Source organism: Anolis carolinensis, chromosome 4, assembly GCF_035594765.1.
Source record: "Anolis carolinensis isolate JA03-04 chromosome 4, rAnoCar3.1.pri, whole genome shotgun sequence".
In the NCBI taxonomy this organism is placed as follows: Eukaryota; Metazoa; Chordata; class Lepidosauria; order Squamata; family Dactyloidae; genus Anolis; species Anolis carolinensis.
In genome coordinates, this window is record NC_085844.1 from 243,890,964 (window position 1) to 243,916,975 (window position 26,012).

Consider the following 26,012-nt stretch of genomic DNA (forward strand, 5'->3'; position numbering starts at 1 on the left):
CCCAATTGCTTTCAAATATCTGTACTGCAAAAATAATAGGCTATAGATATCATTCTCTTTGCTAGAAAAAAAAATATATATATTGTTCATTTGAAAACATCCCTATGCCGACTCAATCATTAACCATTTTAAGTCCTTGTCTTCAAAATCAATACGGTAGAATTTTCCAATTTTGAATTCAGCGTTTCTTAACGGGAAAAACACAGTTTAATTTTAAAGAGGATTTAATTTTCTGTCTCTGTCCCACTATCGCAGGTATGGGCAAACTTGGGCCCTCTGTCCAGGTGTTTTGGACTTCAACTCCCATCATTCCTAACAGCCTCAGGCCCTTTCCTTTCCCCCCTCCGCCGCTTAAGCGGCGGAGGGGGGAAAGGAAAGGGCCTGAGGCTGTTAGGAATGATGGGAGTTGAAGTCCAAAACACCTGGACAGAAGGTCCAAGTTTGCCCAGACCTGCGATATACAAACAACTCTTTGCAAAACCTCGAGAGGCAAAATAAAAAGTTAGGTGGGAACTATCCATTGAGACCATCTGTGAGTCACGGTAGAGTTTTCTCATAGGACAGAAAGTCACAGAAGGTTGAAGGAGGGGAAGTTCTTGCCTGGATTGAAGGTTTTTGATCCTGGAAAGCATGTCCAAATGTCCTGCCGAGTACTGTTCTATGACATCCATTACATCGTAGGGCCGCAGGCTCTCCTTGAACTTCCGTTTTGAAACCAGAAATCTCATCACACTAAAGGAGGAAACACAAGAGTGAGAAACAAGAACCTGAAACTGTGTAGGTATTTTCTTTTTTTCTTCATATTGTCCTATCTTTGTGATCATTCCCAAACCCTTCATACAGAGATTTCTGTGCCATGAAAATAAACAAAGGTCCAGCCTATCTTTGAGACTGCATCTCCTTCTATGAACTGGCATGAGTACACTAAAATGGATGCATGTGAGGCTGATTATTCACTCCGGCATTTTAGTTCATTAATTGAAGACAGACAGTTTTATCCGCAGGCATTACTGCGTTTTATAAATTTTAACAATTTTATTATGTGATGTTATGTGCCTTCACTATGGTTGTGGTTTCAATTTTATGGGGGTTTTTTTTTTGCCTATGTATTGTTTATTTTATGTTCTGGAGTGTTTTTATGAGCCTCCCCAAGTCTCTTCAGGGAGATGGTGGCGAGATATAAATAAAGTTTTTTTTATTATTGTTGTTGTTGTTGTTGTTGTATGACATAGCAAACAAGATAGATATGCTGGATTTCATATCACAAAATCACAAGTCAAACACTTCCCAAGTGTCTAGGACTGTGTGATGTATTTTCGGATGATGCGCGCAGATCCTAGTAGGGTGGCCTTTTGCAGTTGGCAGATTGTAATTTTGTCAATGTTTATTGTTTACAAATGCCGGCTGAGATCTTTTGGCACGGCACGCAGTGTATCCATCACCACTGGGACCATCTGCACTGGTTTCTGCCAGAGTCTTTGAAGTTCAATCTTTAGGTCCTGATAGCAGCTGAGTTTTCCTGTTGTTTTTCATCAATGCGACTGTCACTATTATTATTATTATTATTATTATTATTATTATTATTATTATTATTATTTTCATGTTAGGAGCAACTTGAGAAACTGCAAGTCGCTTCTGGTGTGAGAGAATTGGCCGTCTGCAAGGATGTTGCCCAGGGGATGCCCGGATGTTTTGATGTTTTTACCTTCCTTATGGGTGGCTTCTCTCATGTCCCTGCATGGAGCTGGAGCTGATAGAGGGAGCTCATCCACACTCTCCCTGGGTTGGATTCGAACCTGGCAGCCTTCAGGTCAGCAACCCAACCTTCAAGTCACAAGGCTTTAACCCACTACACCATCAGGGGCTCCATTATTATTATTATTAAATGCAGTTGCAAAGCCAAATTGTGTCTCCCTTTCACTGTGTAGACCAGACATGGGCAAACTTTGGCCCTCCGGGTATTTTGGACTTCAACTCCAACAATTCCTAACAGCTATTAAGCTGGCTGGGATTTCTGGGAGTTGAAGTCTGAAACACCTGGAGGGCCAGTGTTTGCCCATGCCCGGTACAGACACAGCTCACAGGAAATTATTAAGGTACATAGCTGAACTCCCTGCTATCTCCCATTGCCTCTAATGGAACATCCTCAGCCATTCATCCCACATACAGAGTATAGTGTACACCACACACACACACACAACCAAGAAAGGGGAGATCATTCCTACCCATCTGGGAAGCAACAGGTAAAACCCCTACTGTTTTGAAAGGTGGCAGAGTAGACAAAGATCAACAGAAGCATGTGAGAGAATAGGCATTAAATGGCCTCTGGCTGCTCTGCTCCCATTATGTACAGCATAATGTATGTATATCATAATGTACGTGCTATATGAAATCCTTTGGCCTCCAATCATGGAGTACATAAAAAGAGTATCCACCCTCCTTGTGTGAGTTCAGGTACATTTTTCTGCAAAAGACAGAGATGAGTAAAGGATGGGTTGATCTTTCCCCTTGTTCACGTAGGAAGAAATATGCATATTTGTTTTAAATGTGTTCTCTAATTTTGGAAGGTGTCACAGTGAAAGGGACAAAATCAAAGGGGAGAAACACTCCTGAAAGGTCCTGCAACCACAGGGCTAAACACTCCAACTCAGGGCAGGATTCTGTTGGAGTGCAATGCAAGTGTAAAAATATGGAATCATGTGTTGTTTGTGTTATTTAAGAATTCCTTTTCAAGCAGCCAGTCATATCAGAAGTGTAGACAGCCCTCTCATGCTTTTGACTCGGTGAGTCAGGAGATAAATGTCCCCTGAATATTGGGTGAGTTCAACTTGTTAGCACCCACTTCATACCCCATTGCATAGCTGCTATGGGGTCTTGCATAGACAGATTGGTTTATATTTTCATTGTGTTCCTACACACAACACAGACATCTGAACAATAATATCACTTTCAGAATTCCTTGTTTCCATTGGCTCTAATGGAGGAAGAGAAGCCACAAGTAGTTTTGACCATGTATGCCTGTTCTGTAGGGGATTCCTACTTGCCAAGAAGATTTAGGGCTTGTCTACATTAGGTGGGTACCCCAGGGTCAAGCAGGGGTTGTTCCTGGACAACTAGACAATATCTAGGAACTTTTAGTCCAGATCATGAGATAAAAAAGGTTAACATGAGTTTACCCTGCATACTCCTTCCCACCTAAGGCCAGAGAAGCTGTCCTGACCCTAAACCAGTGTCTGCCACCTGTAATAGACTGGGTGAGAACAAACAAGTTGAAACTTAATTTAGACAAGATAGAGATTCTCCTGGTCAGTCGGAAGGCAGACCAGAGAACAGAGATTCAGTCTATGCTGGACTGTGAAAACAGGCCCACAGTTTGAGGGTTCTCCTGGATTCAGCACTGAAACCTGGAGGCATGGGTATCGGTTGTGGCCAAGAGAGCCTTGGCACAATTAAAACCTTTGTGCCAACTATGGCTGTTTCTTGAGAAGCCAGATCTAGCCATGGTGGTACATGCCTTAGTTATATCCAGTTTAAATTACTCTAATGTGCTTTATGTGGGGTTGCCTCTGAAGAACGTTTGAAAATTTCAGCTGGTCCAAAGAACTGTAGCCAGGTAGAATTGTGGTTGGTGACAGGGAGCAGACAACATCCCATTGCAGCGGCTGCACTGGTTGCCAGTCTGATTCTGGGTACAATTTAATGTGCTGGTTATGATCTTTAAAACCCTAGATGGTTCAGGTCTGGGCTATTTAGCTGACTGCATCCCCTTGTACGAACCTGCCCGGGCCCCGAGATATTCTGGAGAAGCCCTTCTCTCAGTCCCACCTCCATCTCAAGCACAGTTGGTGGGAACGAGAGAGAGGGCCTTCTTGGTGGCTGCCCCTCAACTTTGGAACTCTCTTCTTCCCAGGGAAGCCAGAATGGCCCACTTCCTGCTGTCCTTCAGATGACAGGTTAAAACGTTTTTATTCAGACAGGTTTTTAAAGAAGAAGGTTTTTAAGATTGTCAGGGACTGCTGTGATTGTATGTGCTTTTAATGATATATAATACTTTTTTAATATTTGTATATTTGTGTATTTTAAGTTGTATTGCAATGCTTTTGTTGTGAGTCACTTTGAGTGGAGAGGAAAAGTAGGGTATAAATAAAAAGAAGTAGTAGTAGTAGTAGTAGTAGTAATAGTAGTAGTAGTCAGAGAATGCTTCAGAGTTTCTCCAAAACTCCAAAGCAGGCCAACACTGTGTGAGTAGTGTGCACAGCTGGAGTGGCCTGATGCCACCATCCTCTTTTCTTTTCACTCCATGTTGAAGGGAAAAGTGGGTGGATTAGGACCATGCCAATTTTGTCCCTGGGTCAGCTGACCACAAAGCTCTGTAAGGCTCCTGGCCATTTCTGGCCTTTTGTGTTGACATCAACAGAGGTTCCGTGATTGGCGGGATGGAGAGGCAGGGCCTTCTCGGTGGTGGCCCTTCAGCTATGGAACTTCCTCCCCAGGAGATTAGATCAGCTCCCCGCACCCCACCCCACACAACCTTCTGCAAAAAAGTGAAGATGTGGATCTTTGACCAGGCCTTTGGAAATCTAGTGCAATAATAGATAGATACGAAAGATGTGTAATTGACTTATGGAACAGCTCCAGACTACGCCTATGGATCACATGATTTACCTTGTTGTATGGATTCAAATGTTTTTAATAGTTTTAATTGTGTTTTAGTATTTTATTTTATTTAAATGGCTGTTTTATTGTACTCTGTTTTTAAAGGCATTGAATTATTGCCTATGTTGTGAAGTCACCTTAAGCCCCCTCCGGGGTTGAGAAAAGGGCCTAAATAAATAAATAAATAAATTCCTCATAACCCCAGAAAAGGTGGAGGGATCTAACCACAGAACGTTGTTAACAGGACTTTGTGACAGGCCTTCATAGTGGCTGCCTCCAGGCTCTGGAGCTCTTACTCTAGAAAGGTTAGAATGGGAGTCTACTAGCTGTCCTTTCATTGGCAAGCAAATATATTCTATTATTCAGTCTTTAGAGAAAGACTTTTAAGAGCATGCTGTACTATTGTAGTGATGCTTTTAAAAACTGTTTTGTAACGATTTAATTGTATGTTTAATTTTTTTAGGGTTGTTAATAGAATACTTATATTTATTATCGAACACTTGTTATTTTTAGCTGTGTTGAATTTGCCTTCATTTATATGCTGCGCTGGAGAAACACAGTGTCTAAATAAAGATGATAACGAGGAGGAAAAGGAGGTGACAACCTGTGCCTTCCTGCTCTAGGAATATCTTTGTTTCGCAAAGCTGGTATTGGTGACTGTCAAGGCTATTATATCAAGCCACTGTTTCTATTCTGTCTCTCTTCTATTTTAAGGGCAAGAGAAAATCACACTGAACACGATCAGCAAGAGTGAAGTCTCCAACATGGTTCAGCGTTGCTTGGATTTATTACAGTCACAGTTCTGACCTGCCTGATCCAATAAATGTCCACACAAATACATGTCCATGCATGTCAGCTAATATATCTCCTTACCACACTGCCCTGATGCTGAGTTTAAGGCCTGGGGTAAGATCTTCTGTCACAAATTCACAGTTGCAGCTCTTGTTGTCAGGATCTCCCATATCTTCTCCGGGAAGGCCTGCGTCTATGGAAAGAAAGAAAAGCCAGGAAAACAGTGAAGACAAAAGCATCGTCTATTAGCCTTATTGTTGCAGGAAAAGCAGGAGAATACGATATACAGGACAATCTGTAGGCAATGTGGTAAAGCTAAGGAACATCATAGAACCATAGTATCATATACCAAAAGGGATTCAATTAGATGTCTCTTCCAATGCAGAAATCCACAACTAAAATATCTCTGAGATGACCAGCCAACATAGAACTTCAAACAGTAGGACATGAATATTTAAATTAAAAAATAAACAAACTTCTGTTTAATACATCCAAAAAAGCAGAATACACCATCCTCTGAAATGCTCTATTTCACTAAAACTAATTTCCTATGTGGAGTTCCATAGCCAGGGGTTTGGATTGGGGTTTGGAACACAAACCCAGGATGAAGCGGGTTAAAATAACCCACTTCCTCCTGGGTTTCTTCCCTGTCTGGAAGGGCTCTCAGTAAGGAAAATATCATTAAATATTGTTTTAAACAATCTTAGAGGGAGGGGAAATACAGCCCACTGGGACCTTTTCTGCACAAAATTCATTTGTGGTCAAATACGTGGTTGTGGTTGTTTGAGAGAGTTTGTGCAAAATGTGAGATTTAAGAAGGAGGAGGAGGAGGAGGAGTTTATTTATACCCTGCCTCCATCTTCCCCGAAGGGGACTTGGGGCGGCTCACAGATAATACCAGATAAAAACAATAACAATATACAATACATCAATGAGCAAGAACATATGCAAATTATAAAATTTAAACATTAATCTCTAGATATAAAACACACTTAATAAAACATGGAATTAAAAACAGCAAGGTTATGATAATATACTAAATGAAGTGCACATTATAAAAATGGTAAACTCAAGATAACAGATAAAGTGCTACAGTTTCGTTGGAGATCAGTTTGGGATGGGAGAGGCCCTGAGTTAATATCAAATTTACCAGATTTGTCTGCATGTGTAGAAAACGTTTCCTGTACAAAGATAATCCTGTTTTTTGCACACACAAAAAAGTTTCTTGTGCAGCAAATCAGTGTTTTGTGTAAAGAAAATGTGACGAAAGCCCTGATGCAAATACTATTGAAAAATGTGTGCTTCTCCTGGACTCTCACACAAAGAGAAAACAATGGTCGGAATGACTTGCTTTTGCTTTCAAAAAAGAAATGGACAGTTATATACCTATGTCTCAAAATTAGTGCTTCAAAGATAATCAGTTTCATAGAATCATACAACCATAGATATGGAAGAGACTACAGGGGCCACCCAGCTTGACCCCCTGCCATGCTGGAAAAGCACAAAGCACCCCAGATAGATGGCCATCCAGCCTCTGTTTAAAAGCCTCCAACACACTCTGAGGCAATGAGTTCCACTGTTGAATAGCTCTTACTTTCAGTAAGTTCTTCCCAGTTGGACTCTCTTTTCCTGTAATTTGAATCGATTGCTCTGATCCCTAGTCTCTAGGGCAGCAGTAAGCAAGTCTGCTCCTTCTTCCTTATGACATCCTATCAAATATTTAAACATGGCTCTCATGTCTGATAAATCTCACACAGTTTTTGCACGCAAGCTTTTTCTACCCGCCTTACCGCCAACCTCTGCCTGCCTTACCTTCTGAATTTTGCCGGGATGAAGCTCCCTTGATGCGGAAGGCTTGCCGGGCTCGGCTTCGGTCTCCAAAGCTCCAGCTCTTGGGGACTTTACTTGGGCTGTCGTCAATGCTCTGGTCCGCACTGGGGGATCGCCGGATCCCTGGGGCCTGAGGAGAACCTTTACCTTTGGTGGCTGCACCTCGGGGGCTGGAGAAGACACGATCTTTCAAGCTGACCTTTTGACTGCGCACAAAGACAAGTCGAAACAAAACCAAAAAAAAAGAGGAGACAAGCGGGGAGGGGAGGTCACTCCAAAAACACCATGGCGGCTCCCCTTCAGCCATTCAAAATCAATTGTCTTTCAAAGCAGCAGCGGTAGAAGCAGCGGCAGTGAGATGTGGCTTTTAAGACTAAACCGGTTCAAAAAGGCATCTCAAGAAAGGTTTCCATGATGATGAATGAGGATGAGGTGGGGTTGTTAATTGAGGAAGAAAAGAAGAAGAATGGGCATGTAAACAGAAAGTAATTTTGGAATGTCAGGTATGTTGAGTGCAAATGGAAAGACCCAGTTTTGTTTGGAGGGATGCATTTTGGTATGAAGCGCTGAATGCAGTAGCTCTACAAAGGGGAAAAGATTTATTTCCATAAATGTGGACCATGAAGAAGGAACGTCTAAGATAAAGTCTTCATGAACTACTTCCGTCAAGATCCTAATCCTGGCTAAGACGCAATACCTCCTTTTTGACTTTTAGGTCAACTTTATAATGAGATTTTTAACTTCCAGTAGTACCAATATCATAACACAAAGTCATCTACCACAGCCAAGATGGAGGAAACCAGCTTGAAAACAATCCATTGATACATGATGCATCTTCACTTCAACACATAAATTCCTTTAATCTTCCCACTTTTCATTACACTAAACATTGTAATCATAACAAATGAGGAAATCCGATTATGTGGGAACATCTTTCTGTTTTTCATGACTTGACTGAGGACTAGGATTGTATAAATGCATTAGCTAATACAGATAAATTGTTGCAGGTAGATATTGCCAAAAATACAGGAGAAACCCTACGTCAGTGGTAATGTACATGTTTTATGTAGAGCAGAGCTCAGAAAAATCACCGTTTTGCACTATAACTTCACTGGCCATGCTGGTAAGGGTTTAATAAATATAATATATATAATAAACTAGTAAGAAAATAAATAATAAATTTGCCAAGCAGTGGTGTGGAAGGGCACTTCTAGCTAAAAGGATGTGGTAGCAAAAGGCTAAAACTACATCTCTGAGACACGAAAGGCTCTCTGCTAGTTGTAGCAGACAAACAGTTTAATTCAACATAATGTAGCCTTCTATGATCAAAGTTCTTACATCACATAGACTTGTACTTAGAACTGGATCACCTCCCACCCCCAGATATTTACTTCAGTTTATACTGTTTCATCTAATGGTTATATCCCTTTGGCAGAGAATCATGACTTTCCCTACATAACCCTAACCACAACCCATTAGTATCAAATGACTTGCACTCAAAGTTCTCAAGAACTTGTCCAACTCACCAGCTATGGATTAAATGTGGCAATTTGTGCATGGAGGAACCCTCTGAACTATGCCTATGCCTACACAAAGTTTATTTACTATCTCCAAGGTATATAGCCTATATTGGTATGTAGAAAGATACCGCCATTACCCAGAATGAAGTTCCCAAAGATGTGCAGAACCAGTGAGACATGCTAGCAACATTGAGATAGCCAGGAATCAATGTTTCCAAACATTTGGATGGGTTTACCATTGCAGGATAAGGTAGATGCATCTGCAAAGAAAAGTAACCCATAAAAGTACTGTAATGTCTTCCTGTGACTGGGATGGAAGGACACTGAGAGACCTTCAGAAAGGCTACATTCCTTTGCAAGGAACAAATGAAAGTATCAAGACAACTGGAGAATGTCTGAAATGCCATGGGTATTTCAACTCTGAAGGATTGTTGTGTTACATGATCCACACAGAAGATCCTGTATACATGTAGTTTGCAATATCAGCCATGCTGTTGTCATATACCAGTTCATGTCTGTATAGGTGCTTTGATCTAAAACCAAAGGAGTTGGGGCAGATATGGCATGAAACCTGTCTGGTTGGAACAGGATGGAAGTTGCATTTAATTGCATCTTCCCAAAGATGCAATTAGCAAACCCCTGCATGATCACCATCTCAGATGTAGCATCAGCTTGGTGTTACAGTCCTGTCCTCATTGACCCAATGTGAACAGCTATTCTAGGCAGAAGGGCTTTGCAAGCATCTGATACTCCTCCCTGGGTTTTTTTATACAATAAATATATTTGGATAATTGGAAATTATATCACTGAACTCAGCAGAGTACGCAGGAAACAAAATAGCACATTATGGTAGTATGAAATGCATAATGGTACTCAGACCTCTGAAATAAAATCCTGCATTAATTATGTGGAACTGCTAATGGTCTGGGATACATTCCCTAAACACCCATCACTCAGAATGAAGAGAAAATAGAATGCTTTCCAATCTTCTCAGCTTAAGCAAACAAGTCATTTAATGAAAGAGCCAGGCCTACTACTATGTTAAGGGTCCTTCAGCCAAACAACTGGTTTCTAAGTTAATCAGCTATAGCATACAGGCAGATTTCTACAGGGTACAGTTGCAAAGGCTAAATGAATGCAAGAGAAGAGGAGAAAATGCAAATCCAACATATGTGGGAGCTGCATCTTAGACTTGCTTTTGTGCTATTGGATAGATGGAGGATTTTAGTGGTGTGCAACTAATTCCATTGTCATGGTCAGATCACTTCTCTGTGAAGTTTACTTGGCCATAGCAGATCTTCTCTGCAGGAGTGGGTATCTGCTTAATATGGCCCACCCATCCTTCATCTGATAGATTCCTGAATGTTTTGGAAGATTTTCTTGCTAACAGACTTGCCATTCTTTTTGAGGTACTGGTCTCACTATGGAATAATGAAATGGAAAAGACTACTTATGCAACTATATGGTTTGCAATAACATACAGTAGTCTCACTTATCCAAGACTCGCTTATCCAAGGTACTGGATTATCCTATGCATTTTTGTAGTCAATGTTTTCAATATAGGGCTCGGGCTGTGGTGCAGGCTGGAGAGCAGCTGCAATGAATCGCTGCAATGAATCACTTTGACCAGGAGGTCATGAGTTCGAGGCCCGCTCGGAGCCTACAGTAATTACAACATAACATTACTGCGTATTGAACTACTTTTTCTGTCAAATTTGTTGTATAACATGATGTTTTGGTGTAAAATCATAACCTAATTTGATGTTTAATAGGCTTTTCCTTCATCCCTCCTTATTATCCAAGATATTCGCTTATCCAAGGTTCTGCCGGCTCGTTTAGCTTGGATAAGTGAGACTCTACTGTAATATATTAATACAATATAATATAGCCTCTCTAAAACATAATCAATGGATAAGGAGATGTTATTGAAGGGGGTTACAGTATATTCCTACCTCACAGAAGTACTCTAAACATTTCCCTTCCTATGTCATACAGAATGACATTCTGAGAAAGTTCTAGCTCTCCAAGGCCCCTCATCTTAGGATATGGAAACAAATCAACCCTATCATATTTAAAGACCCACTGTTCCCCTTCAACTTCCTTTCCCTCATTTCTTTCCCAAGCTTATCTGCCCACCTGCCCCTCAAAAATGCATTTATGTGACCTGAATTCCATCAGGTTCTCTCTCTCTCCATCACCCTCCTCCCTGCTGTCTTTTCCTCAAAATCACAAGGATTCATATGTGTCTCTTTGAACCCTGCTCGAATCACCGATTGCTAAGAAAGGAGGTAAGGAGAAGTGAAAACACTGTGACAATTCCATATCAGCGAAAGAAGGAAAGAGGCAACACAGTTGTGTTACTTTCCACAGCAGCCCTTGATTTGGCCCTTTATTCGCAAGACTTGGGGTTTCTTAAGAAAATGCTTTAGGAAAGTGATCTGTTGGTCAAACGACATGTGATACATCATAATGCAGTGGCCTGTTTTCCACTCTTCATATTCCAAAATTTCTGGAGTCTTGCAAAGAATACATCTAAGCATGTCATTTCCTCTCAAAGGCAGCAAAGAATCTAATTGCAAAATACTATTGACCAGGAACAGATAGACTCTCTTTTCTGAAGGCAGAGCAATCAATCTTCCCGGCATGCGCTAAAAGCTGTGTCACACCACTCTTGATCAGATGCTCCTCATTATAGGGCACCACACTGTGCATGCGTCCATATTGCCCAAACACAGGTCCATGCAGTATTACAAGTGCAATCACCACACCCAAGGGGCATCTTAGTGCTCCTACATACATGTGTGTGCTAATGTAGTTTGTCATCTACACTAACAGCAAAAATGACTCAGTTGGAATTTATCCTGGCAACAATTTAAGAGAGTTATATTGATAATCTACAGCAGTGGTTCCCAATCTTTGGGCCTCCAGGTGTTTTGGACTTCAACTCCCAGAAATCCCAGCCAGTTTACCAGCTGTTAGGAACTGTGGAAGCTGGAGACCAAAACACCTGGAGACCCAATGGTTGGGAACCATTGTTCTGCAGAAACCATACCTACCAGTGTCCCCAGGTTAGCAGCCATTGGTTTGCATCTTCTAAAAGTGTTACACCAACAATTGTGTGAACACTGTGGTGGCTACACGGTTCAACCAACACCATTTTTTCTTCTACTATAATGCATAAGGCTCTTGCCGTTGTTCTGTTTGGCCAGCCAACCATTTCTGCATAGATAATCCCATGGCCCAGCTGATGAGATACAAGGCACTATCTGCACAAAGTTTCTTGATTTCAGAAAGCTGGGTTGACAAGTTCAACTCCTGTTTCTTAAAATTAACAACCATAACGAACTATGAATTGTGATGCCAAGGTATTCTACAGCTACAGTTTTATATAATGCACAGGTACTTTCAATTTCAGTTTATTACCAAGTGCTTCCCTTAGAGGAGTTCATCCTTCTGTACAACAACTAATTAACACATCGGCTCTCTCCTTATATTGCTAAACCTACAGTAAAAAAAATACTAGATTTTACTTGCATTTTACTGCAGTGAAGACAATTATGTGAATGTTCTACTTGCTCAACACAACTGGTACCAATGGAGTGATTACAGCAAATATTTATTGTACTAGAATAGGTTATGCTGAAGGAGTTCAGCATAAATCTTTCAAATGCCACCATTTCATTCTAAATTCTTAAAGGTACCATTGAGAAAAGATGCTAATCCAGCTTTAGAGATTGCACTAAGCACAGTGCAAATAATAAAGCAAGACATTATATTCCCAAACAGCTTGCAATCTAAAGCTCTTACCATTCTGAGCTCATTAAATATGAGGCAGGATTTTTTTCCACTGGAAAGCAAAAAAACTAGAAGCAATAAGCAAACCTCCCCAGTAAAACAATTTCAGGACTACAGCGCATTAGCTAGAGAAGACAAAAAAGCTTATTACTCAATACTCAAGAAAAGAAGAAAACAAAGAGTATACTTTCTCAAAATTCAAAACCAGAACACTTTTATGTCTCAGGTTAAAGAACTGAATTAAGCCACAAAAGACCATGTTTTAACACATGACTAGCTATAGCCAGAATATATCAGGAAAGAAGCAGTGAAGATTAAACAGAGCTGGAAAATATTGTTATCTATTCTATTGAAATACCCTCCTTATCATTAGAAAAAAATCAAATTACCTCCCCAAAAAGAATCAAATCACCACCAGCTGCCTTTGAGAGATAGAGGGAAGGCGCCAAAGGATAGATACAGGATTTTATTTTACTGACCACAAGCTAGAAATATCTCGGTATGCTCAGGGGTGATACCACTCATGTTTGAGAATAACAAAGAGATTTAAACCCAAACTAACCATCTCTGAAATGAACGTTTCCATATTGGAAGCATAATCAAACCCACAATTTCCTTGGCCACCCTGTCTTGGTAAAACAGCAAAAGCTTAAAAGGAGAGAGAATAGTATGGTTCAATATGTAAAGATCTGATTTTTTTAAAATACTGTATTAAAGTGAGGATTCTACATCTTCTGATCCAGCTAATCCAAGCATAAGATAAAAAGAAACTGTTGATAAGTGTCTTTTCCTCTACACCCACTTAAATGATTTATGACCAATCTGAACATAAGGCTGTCTTCATAATTTAATCTCTTCCCTTCTGCTGGTGTGTGTGGGTTTGCATGTGCCTTCAAGTCATCTGTCAACTTATGGTGATCCCATGCATTTCATAAGGTTTTCTTAGGCTGCAGGTACTTTTTTAAAGAAAAATACATGGAAAGGGATAACCATGCTGGGATACTGAATTAGGAAAGTCAGAGCTTTGTCATTTTGAAACAAAAGATTGATGTGGAACTGGATTCCAAAAACTGACATGCATCAGTCACTTTTTTTTTGCAAGCATCATGGTGCATTTTAACCTGGCTACTCCACACTGAACTATAAACAAAGAGCAAGCTAAGTGTGTCCACCATTCACAACATGCAGAAGGAAATAATTAGTAAATCAATAACCTTACGATGTACATAAGGAGTTTGGCTCCTTAAAAAGAAGCAGAGGGGACATCATCACAAAGAACAGTAGTTTTTGGACACTCTGAAGAAGTCTGTCAGTTCCTTATGAATTTCGGAATTATGTGTCAGGAAGAATGGCTTCACTGTAAAGTATCTGATTTAACCAACACAGTCTGCTGGATAAGTGATGTTAAATGAAGCAGAATATGGGAGTCATCCCAGCTCTGCTCACAGTCAGCACCAGTGTCCAAATCTTGTTTAATAGCAATCGGAATTATGCACACAGTCACTAAAGGGGTATCTTTTAGGCTGAAGATTAGTCATCTGTGCTGCATACTAGAAGTGCTGGGGAGAGCCAGATAGAAATGATGGAAATAAATAAATGTTTGCAAAAGCTACTAGATCAGCTCCATGAGGAAGAGATCTACTGACAATTGTTTGGGGTCATCGAAGGGATCCCTGTTCAGTGGACTTGCAGTATAGTCAACACAAATACTTCTAAATGCTATTATTGATATTAAAAAGATGACAATCCAGGTTAGATTGATTGCTTTTCCAAGCTGGAGCTCCCTTGAATTCTTGGTCTCCTTTAATGCTCCTGGTCTTTCGCTAGCAAGGAAAGGTGGCATTATGGCAAGCTGATACATTGCAAATATTTATCCTTCACCTCTTTAAAAGAATTTCTATGACTTGTCTAACAGGACAAGGAAGCTGCTATCATCTATTGTGTGTCGAAGAGACCCACAGAAGGCCTTCCTAGCTTCCTGAGCACCTCTATTAAGCAGATGAATGGTCAGAACAGAAGGCAGCAGGGGAAAGGAAGAGACAGAAAGGAAGAGGATGAGCCGTGCAGCTTTGGATTAGTTCCGTGCGAAGCAATTCCCGTGGTACCTAGAGTTTCTTGAGCAGCATCCACAAAGTGACTTTCTGCATGGATTGCTTTTACTGGAAATGAGGGGAGAGTAGAAAAATTAGACCAGATGGCTCATGCCAAACAGGAAATGGATCACCTGTAAGAAGTCACTGCGAAGGCCACATTCATCACGGGGATTATGGACTGAGGGTGAGGTTTTCTTCTACTTTCGGCAAAGCGCAATCAAACGGGGCTCATGGGAAGCTTTGCAATCCAAAATGATATTGCTAATAACCCCTTCTGCATTAGAAATAGGATCATTTCTTCCCCAGACACATTTTTCTAATGGTGCACAAAACTCTTAAGAACATCTCATGTTTTTATTTCCAAGTTAAATGGTTGAGCTTTTTCAAGTCTCCCCTACCAAAGATAGGCCATTACAGCATTTTGAATGGTCAACAGAAATTGAAATAAAACTCAAGTGAGGCTGTAGGGATTGATATAAAATGTTATCATGTCCAGTATTTACCCTCTATTTATTTTGAATTTGCAGATTTTTCCCCCTTCTAAATATCAATTGTATTGATTCTCTAATGTTGTAAAAAATCACATTTAATCATCCAGAAAAAAAATGATGTTTGGGTACTTTTTCAATGAATTCAGTCCATTAATATACAGCCTTATACACATTGTGTAAAGGTAATTTATACACAATATTTTAAATAATTTAGTGCACAAAATCATCAGAAAATCGTCAGCCCCCTATGAGGACAATTTTGGATTTTGGAATATTTCAGATTTCAGAATCCAGGATGAGGGATACTCAGCCTGTCCTTATCCCACTGCTTTGCGTTTTCACACTTTTAAATAGGAGGGTTCACTGCACATACTTTAAACTTTTATCGTGTTTTAAATGTGTTGTGCCTGTTTATATGCCATCCTTTTTAACATTTGCAAATTTGTATTGACAATTAATTTTGTTTTAATTTCTGTAAGCTACTTATCATGGCAGAAAGGCAATAAATACGGCCCAGCCAGCCAATTACTAAAAATATTTAGTCTATCATTCATGTGTTTACTGTAACTCTGTTTACCGGGTATTCTAAAGGTTCATTTATTAGTACTATATACCTCTAGAAAGTGAAAAAGAATAAAAAGACATACTCCATGTATCCTATGATACATGTGTGTTTTTGTATTTGATATTTGTGTTTTTTGTGTATTTGTGTGTTTTTATATTTGATATTATTGTATGTTGGTTTTATATCTGTAAGCCACCCCGAGTCCCTCTGGGGAGATGGTGGTGGGGTACAAAAATAAAATTATTATTATTATTATTATTATTATTATTATTATTATTATTATTATTATGACATCTAGTTTTACTTCTTAGTTCAAATAAGCCATGGTAATCTCTTCACCACATTTAAAATGCAGAAGGGGAAATCCTTTTTGGTTTGCAAGGGAGGGGTAATTTGAACTTGGCAGTCTGAAGCGTCCATTTTTCTAGCAGAAAGGACATGACGAATCCCTTTTGCTTTGTATGTTGCAAGTTCAAATAGGAATCCACCCTTTTATTTTCAAGGTCAAACAAGTCCATTTTGTAGCAAGCAACAACAGTGTGTACTTGTGAAAACAGACCAATACCAAATAAAATAGTGTGCGACACCAATCCATCTCCTGGCACAGTAGATCATACTGTCTAACATGCACCCTCACGCAACAAATCTCCTGAAGATGTTCCAAATGTAAAATAAATGTTTCAAAATGTTCAACTGCTATGGATCGTAAGATACTAAGAGACATCAGTTGTTGTGTCCTGGCACCTCCGGCATCTGGTTTCACCTGCTTCTATTGCCATTCACTGATAGGCAATATGGCATCACCAAACAGTGTCCAAAATATTGTCCCATATACATTTAAAAGCGGATCTTTGTATCTGAACTGTAAGCAAATTTGGGATCCAGAAATGTATATATGCATGCATGTGTGTAAAATAACCTCCCTACACTTTACAAGAGGAATTGTTTTTGACTCCAACTCCCCCATTTAGCACTGACTATAACAGTTGGGGCTTATGAGGATCAGTGACCAACATCTGGAAAGCCATAGCGTTTCCAATACCGCACCTGTATGTCACATGAATGTAATAACTTTCTCAAGGAGTCGGGCATGTCAGCATGTTACAGGCACATATGGTAAAGCTCAATCCATCTGGGTTGAGGTTTGCACTATTTCTGGAGGAGTTGCCTACACAAAACTTAATGAATCGATAGGATTAAGAAGCAAGGCACTTTGGACATCTCTAGTATATTGGCTGAAACATCAAGAGATACAACAACACTATATAAGAGCAAGAAAGTGCTACTAATGAATAAAATTGAACTGAGAAAACATAATTTCAGGTCTTTATTCAACTATGAAACTCAGTCAGTCTCTATAGCCAATTAAATGACCTCAGCCTTGCTGCCTTGCATAATTTCTCTGCGGACAACACAAGGGAGGAAGACAGGAGGGGAAAACTGAACCTCAAGAAAAGACAGAATAGATGCACAATACAAGACGAGACAATAAAAGACAAAAACAAGAAGACTGGAAGTAGGAGAAAATCATCACAAACTGCTGCAAAGGCACAAACACAGGCACAGCCAGTTTGGGTTATTTCCAACAGTATTTTAACCACCATCATTCTTTTGTAGATGAGACACGTCTTACAATGGTCTTTCCATTGGGCGGTACTGTTTTGCTAGATTAGTTAGATCAACTGATTTTCAAAAACATGTTTAACTCACTAAAATGGTATTCCTAATAGATAAGGCTGCAGAATTCTCTCAAAAAGAGTTATTCTCTCCTGTTTAGTACAAGATGTTTAGAACATCTAGCATTTACACCTGTTACTACACCTACTTGTTTAATGTGTAAAAAAGGCTTTTACTAATTCTTTGTTCTCTTATATGTACATGGGTGGAAATTGTTCTAATTTTCTACCATTGCTCTGGTTGAATTATATCATGTCCTGCATAATGTACATGACAAAATTGAAAAATAACTCTCAAGGAACAGATTTTTCAAACATCAAATTCCCTCAGAGGAACCTATGTTTGAACTTGAGGGACACTATGGTGGCAAGAGTTTTTACCATCTACCTAGACACTATAATAAGCAGATAGAGCATGTTGCCTCTCCTTGCTAAGGGCCACTGTATTCTAGCAGCACTAGTCGAGGAACATGAAACATGAAACGTTCTCTTCTCTGCTTGTATGTACTGTTTCAACATTGGCCAAGGATAATTGGGAACGTCCATTCCTTCTCCCTTAAAAAATCTTATTTCTAGGCTTCCTGAAGCCAAATATTTTTCAGCCCAGGAGGCAACTCCCAGTAAGGCTGCCACATGCCTGAGAGAAGAAGGTCTGGTTAGCCGGCAGCCAGTGTGATCCATGCCTCCTGAAGCTGTCTTTCCAAACTAGAGACACTGTCACTCAGGCTGTCCACTGAGGGCAAGTACATTACACTGAACACTGAGCAGGAAAAGAGTCAAGCACAACTCCTTACAATTCACCTATAGTTTCAAATCCCCAGACCCATCTCAGTTGGTCTCATACTTTGAAATTTTAACAGGACTGTTTGCCCAACTTAGCAACCCCAACTGAATTTTCATAACACCCTCTACAAACAAGATACCATGGGTAATTTCAAGATGTATTGAACTGTGAATTGTCCTAATATATTACAGGTTGAAGCACCCTTATCCAAGATGCTTGGGACCAGAAGACTTTGAGTTTCAGATTTTGGAAATTGCTGTATTTGTATAGATGCACATATCTTGGAGATGGGACTCGAGTCAACACAAAGGGGCTCGAATCCCTTTGTGTTTCATATACATCTTATGTTCATATCCTGATACATATGTGCCATCTTATTACTCTTTACATTATTATTATTATTATTATTATTATTATTATTATTATTATTATTATTATTATTATTTATATCCTGCCTTATCTCCCCATGGGGCATGTTTGTTTTTCTCTCCAGCCTCACATTTTTTTTCCAGCCTCATGTCTCATTCCTAAGCTAGAGTTGGGTGTGAGGTATAGAAATCTGGCGAAAACTTTTTCTTGGAGCTATTACATCAACTGCAAGCATAAAACAGCTACAGCACAAGGCCAAATTAGAGTTTACATTGACTTCCTGCTTACAATATAGCACCTGCACTCCATTATCATTTAGTAAAAAAAGTGCATGATGTCATATCATTATGTTTAAAGTTACTTTATTAAATGTTACTTGGGAAGCATGAGTTGGTAGAAATCACATCTCCCTTATTAACATTTTGTTAGGTCAAACAGACCTACAGCACATCATCCAATTGTTCCAATTCGGCAAGGACAATCTCAATTAACCATCTGTCCACCCATTTTTCTGTTGCTTTAAATTCTTTCTATAGTCTCTCTTTGTCCTCACCTTATTTCAGTTGCTGAAAACTGAGTTCAAAGTACAAAAACCATAGTTTGAACTCAATTAACTTAAGTAACGGGGGAAAGAAGTAGCTCCCAGTGGCGCAGAGGGTTAAACCACTGAGCTGCTGAACTTGCTGACTGAAGGGTTGGCAGTTCGAATCTGGGGAGCGGAGTGAGCTCCTGCTATTAGTCCCAGCTTCTGCCAACCTAGCAGACACAACTGGACTTAATGTCAGGGGAAAACCTTTACCTTAACAAGAGAAAGAGAGAAAAGGAAGCAATCCTGCCCTTTCCAATAGGCTCAAGCAAAAGCAAACTATTACAGCCTCTCTTAGTTTATGTGTTCTTCCTCACTGATCACTTTTGCCATCTTGACCACCATCAAGATATTGTTAGGTCACGTGTATCCCAGTTACCCTCTCTGAAATTCTGGGGGCAATTCTCTGAAATTCTCTGAAACTGTTTCCTCCTAGTACTACAAATGTAGTTATCCTTCCTAGTAATTATAAATGCAGAATAATAACCAACAGACAATCAGGCTTTGACTGTCTATCTTCTTTGTTTGCTTTTGGTGGACAAAAACCATCACTCTTCCTAAACCAAAGCTAAAAGAAGAAGAAAAATAACCAAAGTTAGCAACAGCTTTAGTTGTATCCTTGGGTGCCAGAATTGGGTTAAAGGGGGATATAAACAAAACAATATAGGATAGTAGTCTGCAGCAACACCATATCATCTGAAAGTGAATACCTACAAAATAAACTTTTTGGGAAAGAAGTGAGGAAGCTTTTGAATTCTGAAAATTGCATTATGTCAGGAAGTATTCTCCTGGGGGCTGTAAACAGAGGTAAAGTCAGAAGTAAATGAATCTAAACCAGAAGTTGGAAGCAGCAGGGCTCATGGAAGGCTGTTTCTTCTAAGATACTCTTTCTTTCTTCTTTCACCCAACTTTCATCTCGTCCTATCTCCCCCACAGGTTCTGTCTCTCTTTTCCCAGTTGCCTCTTTCCTTCCTTCCAAATTGCCATTAACTAGCTACCACGCAGCAGTTCCCTGCCCCTGCTTTATAGGATACACTAGAACAAATTTTAATTGACGTCTTGAAGGTTTCTACTTCAACATATACCTGACCATACAAAAAAAAATTTGCTTCCCAGCATGCCTGCTGCTATTGAGTACCAATACTAAAGAATACATTGAATATAGACAGGTTGATTATCTTTTATCTGAAGGACTAAAAGCATTTGGACTAGAAGTGTTTTGGATATGGGATTTATTTATTTTTTGGATTCTGAAACACTTGCTTATACAGGTGTGAGTGTATAATGAATTATCTTGGCAATATCTTATTAATTTATATTTGATATACACCTTAGACACATAGCCTGAAGGTAATTTTATACACAATATTTTTAATAACGTTGTGCATGAAACTAAGTTTGTGTTCACTGAATCTTCAGAAAGCAAAGGTGTCACTATCTCAACCACCCATATGGACAAGTTTGGATTTTGAAGCATTTTAGATTTCAAATTTCCAGACAAGGATACTCAATTTGCATGGCTGGATAATACTATCTATAGCATAATCAATCTGATCAGTGCAAAGACATTTCCAGTGTCTATCTAACACTCTTCAAACTTTGAAATCATCATTAGGAGTGTTGTTGTATGTTTTCCGGGCTGCATGGCCATGTTCCAGAAGTATTCTCTCCTGACGTTTCGCCCACATCTATGGTAGGCATCCTCAGAGGTTGTGAAGTATGGAAAAACTAAGCAAGGAAGGTTTAGGAGGACTAGGAGTACTATACAGCATGAAAATATTAACAATATTGATCTTTAATCCTAGCAAATAGGAACCGTCACATCCAATTCCTTATTCTTAAAATGATGACTCAAGTCATCATAGCCAATCGGTCCAATAGGTTGCTAACAAGACAGTAATCCATAATTGTATTTCCTTCATATATTTCCAGGAACAGCAATAATTACCAGAAAAGCTACAAATTACTGGACCCAACCATAAATATGGGAATGCAAGTTGTTTAGATGTTATCAACATGTACATTTTGGGAGTTTAAAATGAATTCTGTTAAAGGTCTAAACTAGCCAGAAGACCCAGATGTACCTTCTGTGTTTTGCTCACAGTGAGGACTTAGTTACTGTGAAATAATGATGTGTGACAAATGTTGGTGGGCGCATGAATATCCTTTCTTTCATTGCTGTTGGAACCAAAAGAAAGGCAGAAATACAGGTGAGGAAGGAAGGGAATGCAAGGGATGACCACCACCTCTTTCATCACTCTAGACCTCAAATTTGGGAAATGCAAGTTAAGCACAATGTAAAACCGTTATCCGCCTTTTCCACTTTCTATATGGGGATATACCAGCTCTTCCTGCATGGCATTTACAACCCAGGTGTTTCAATCCATATGCCACATCTCAATCTCGGTTGGATGCTGCTGCAGCGCCACTCCAGCGACTCCGCTCAGCTAAATGGCACGTTGCCATTGGAAAGAAGGAAAACATATTCAAAGGATCACCATGACAGGTCTGCACAAGGCATGCGGATATAGGTCTCACAGCAAGGGATGAGCAAGTTGAGGATTTACAATGTTTATTTGAATGGCTCTCAGCTCCTTGTCGCCACGAGCATCACACGCATGACACAAGGGAACACAAACTTAGAAAGAGAAAGAAGAAAGAGACATGAGAATGCATGGGAATGGACTCTCCATAAACATACAGACCTTGGAGACGGCTCAGGCTGTTGCTCTTTCCTTAAACAGAAGCAAAAATATATTAGCAATGGGCTCAGGCAAGAAAGGCATATACATATACAACTAAAGACCAAAATAAATGAATAAAAGGACACAGCCAAACATAACACAGTGACGTGACAGGGGCCTGGACTACATAAAGGAAAACTAAGAAACACACAAACAAATTAAGAGAGACATAAAACAGGACCCAAATAAAGCTAGAAGCACTTTTCAGAATCAACTTCTTTAGATGATGGGATTGATCGACTGACTTTTCCCATTGCATCTAAGGAAAGGGTGACACCATAGATTTGAACCTAAAACTCTCAAGGGTCTAGGACTGTTGGGATTTGCCAGTCAAAACTTCAGAAAGACCCACAGTATCTCATCCGTGTCCTGGATAAAAGAGTTATCCTCATTCTCTGTATTCCAGGTTTAGAACATCACAATGGGAGATGTTACCCATAAACTATTCCAAATGCACAAGGGTGGATCATGGACAAAATAGCTGCACTTATCATTCCTTTGTAATATATTTGTGAACTGACAAGCCTCCTGACTAAGCTGGGGAACAAGAGGACATTCTATCTCTGATCTTGATGAACAAGATCAAGTTTAACAAGTTGAACAAGTTTAAATATATTGAATGTGTTAATTGGTCATATGAAGGCTCCAAGGGTAGTCAGTCACTTCTAATGTAGATTCTGCTACCCCAAACGAGAAAAAATACCATTTGAAACATCTTATAACTGTCAACTGGAAGAGAGAAGTTGATAAAGAAGACATAACCAATTTGTCTTTTAATCAGTTTGTCTAAGAAAATAATGGATTTTGCTATGCAGAGTACAAGAAAAGGAAGAGGAAGGAAGGACTGTAAACTGACACTGAATACAAGAATGTATTTTTGTATTAGTATGCCAAATATAGGTCACCAATAAAGTCAAAACCCTTTTTAATTTGGCACCACTAAAATCAATCTTTTTTTAAAAAAAATTACATTTTTAACCTGCTTTTCCTCTTTTTATCCAACCAACATCACAGCAATATCACTAACCTGAATGTCAATCCGGATTTGCTCTTCAGGTTCCTCAGGAGTTCCAGCTGGTTCAAAGGAGGGATGAGTCTAAATCGAAGGAAGAAATGAAAGGGAAAAGTCATATTCAGATAGAGAAACAAAGGCATGGCAACTTCTTATCTGGGAAACTACTTTCTTCCTGTGCATTTTTGCTTGTGCTACACCCTGTATATACCAAAAGAGAAACATAGTTTTCTATCATGTACATACTTTCTTGAAGCACCTCAAAAACAAGCATGAAAAGTTAAATGTAGCAAGGGCAAATTACTGAAATATTCCTTTGACCTTAAAGTCCCATATAGAGGAAAATGGATGCAAATATTTTTGGCGTCTTTTAAGGTTGAGTAAAAGGGTTTGTCATGTGTCATACTGTTTCTGTTTGGCAGTCAAGGCTGATAGCCTAAGGTTCCCACCCTGCTCTCCATTTTATAGCATTCTCTTTACATGATAGTAAGCCTGAAGGCTTGTTTGGCCTCAAGAATGTCCAAGACTTGAGGCCGACAGAGAAGTGCCACAGGTCAAACACAAACCTTATGTGTAAAATGAATGCTGTAAAAATCTGGAAAACACTTTTGTGTAAAATCAGTGATGGAAAAAGTAATGTTGGGATACGGGGATCTACTGCTAAGACAAACCAGTGTGATTACATAGGAGGGAGCAGAAATAAGTGTAGAAGGAAAAAAGGAAAAGTTATTCATATTGTAGATCTCAAAAAACATCTAGGCTCTGATTTTAGAAGTTTAGCCATAGTAGAGCCATGCTTATTGTTTGCTGCCTTAACTTTGTTTTACTGCCTTAATAACTCTTCTGGCTGTCACTAATTTGATGAAAAATGCAGGGCTTAAAATCAACCTTGGTTGTTGGTACCAGAAATCTCAACAGTTTGGAAGATAATGCTCTCTGGTAGTGTATACCTGCTTAGGTACACATTTGAGACCGCCTATCCTTAGAAACCTTTCTGATCTTTAAACACATTGCTATAAACCTAGTGCATATGTACTAAAGAATGCTAACTGTTTTCATTTCAACCTATATAACCTAAAATCATTTTCAGTAATGATTGTCCATCCTAGAAACTAGGGCAGGGTGTTTATTCCCTTTGATCACATAACTTTTGTGTTCAATGTGTTGTTGAAGGCTTTCATGGCTGGAATCACAGGGTTGTTGTGTGTTTTCCGGCCTGTATGGCCATGTTCCAGAAGTAGTCTCCCCTGACGTTTTGCCCACATCTTCCCCAGTACTGCAAAATTATTATGCACAACATTATAATTGTAGTGATTGTCTGAGGCTTTCCTACTCCTAATTTCTTTCTCCCACTAGCCAAATGTAGCATATGCATGACCATTTTATCTCTTACCAGCTTTAAAACTTGTGGTTTGTTTTCGATATTCCTTTCTCCCCTTTTTGCTCACAATCTTAGGCATGCTAAAGTAGTTTGCAGAAATCTAAAGCCATGGTAATACGTTATGAGCCTGTTTACCTACAATAAATTTAACTCCAAAAAGAAAGTAGCATTTGATAAGTGCTCTGCCTTGTTCCTGAATGGCTGGAAATGTGAAGGTTTGTCTGAAAATTAAGAATGACTAGTTGAAAAGAAAGAAGATTGGTTGAAAGGTGGAAGTCTGTTAGACAGTCATAAAAACTGATGTATGGAGCATAAAAGAAAATAAACCAATAGTTTTATATTTGTTTAGGAACTCTATCAGGTGCTGATGAAACATGAAAGATCTTAGGACTGTTTAAATGAATTACAAAGGCAAAATCTCTTAGGGTGAATTTTCTTGTAAGGCCTCGTGTTCAACAGTCCAAATAATTAAAAACTTGTTTGAATGCAATTGTAAAATGTGTGCACAATGTGTTTCCAGAAAAAAAATATAAACTCTGAATAGGTTATAATTCTGGGAATTTTTTTGCAATATTTTTTCCACAAAAAAAGGTGTATATACCCTTAACAGGGTTGGGCTTTAGCACAGAAATTAAATCACCAGCTGCAATTAATCTTGTCAGTTGGGAGGTTGACAGTTCGAAGGCCCGGTCAGGGTGAGCTCTCAACCTTTAGCTCAGCTTCTGCCTATCTAGCAGTTCGAAAGCAAAATGTTAAATAGGGACCGCTTAAAAACGGGGAGGTATTTTAAAGGCACCCAGAAAAATGCCTCGGATTCGATCAAAAGGAGGAAGCTGAACCCCCCATAGCCATATCCGAGCACAAGCCTCCAGGATGCCGAAGATGGGAAAGCCTATATACCTCTATCGATGTACAATTGTATGTCTTGTCAAGTGTCTAAATGGCATTGAATGTTTACCATATATGTATGTTCTTGATCCACCTGAGTCCCCTTCGGGGTGAGAAGGGCAGAATATAAATATTGTAAATAAATAAATAAAACAGGGTTAAATATTCCAATAGTAGAGAATAGGCACAAAACTCTGAAAGAGGTTTGCAACTATGTGCTTTGATAATGAAAGGGAAGGAAATTTGAATACCTGACATAAAACTGGAATTTAAGATAGAACTTGTAAATCTGATTAAAACATTATTATAACATTTCAATATAAATGTATTAACTTAGCCTTCACAATCACCATAACTACTATTAGTTGCTAAGGAGTGTATATATTTTGAGACAAAATATGTATGTGTATGCAACACTGCAAACTGCCTTAAAATTCAACAAGACAATATCAATTTTAATCCATTCCTGAAAGAAAAATGTAAGGTGCAAGAACCAGACAAATTACCCAATATTTTTTTTCTGATTACATTAGCCCAAAAAATTCTGATTAGGTTCCGTGATATTAGAATATTCTCTCTCTCTCCATAAAAGGTATCATTTAATTTGCAAAAAAAAAAAGCATGCTTCATTGAAAAGAGTGAGGCATAAAGAGTCACACAATCACTGGAATAAATTACAGCACATGCGAATCAACGGTTAAAATTGCTCTCCTGGTCCACTGGCTTTATTGTGCAGATTATCCACAAAGGGAGAGTTTTCTTTATATAGTGCATAAATAATGTAATATAATACTAACTGCCCATAGCAAAGGGAACATAAGTGAGTAATT

At 39.2% G+C, this 26,012-nt stretch overlaps 1 protein-coding gene across 13 annotated transcripts in view; it reads right to left on the reverse strand.

Annotated features, from left to right (window-relative positions):
- kcnq2 (potassium voltage-gated channel subfamily Q member 2) overlaps positions 1-26,012 on the reverse strand; it is a 146,006-nt gene that overhangs the window by 21,006 nt on the left and 98,988 nt on the right. For 4 of the 13 annotated variants that reach the window (XM_062979046.1, XM_062979045.1, XM_062979053.1 and 1 more), the window contains 5 exons: positions 22,929-22,997; positions 21,863-21,892; positions 7,261-7,484; positions 5,530-5,641; positions 601-732 (listed from right to left, as the gene is read on the reverse strand). In XM_062979046.1, coding sequence (XP_062835116.1) covers positions 601-732; positions 5,530-5,641; positions 7,261-7,484; positions 21,863-21,892; positions 22,929-22,997 — 567 coding nt within the window. Of the gene's footprint in view, positions 1-600; positions 733-5,529; positions 5,642-7,260; positions 7,485-14,698; positions 14,753-21,862; positions 21,893-22,928; positions 22,998-26,012 lie in introns of those variants that run through there. The other 9 variants (XM_062979044.1, XM_062979043.1, XM_062979048.1 and 6 more) reach the window with 4 other exon arrangements.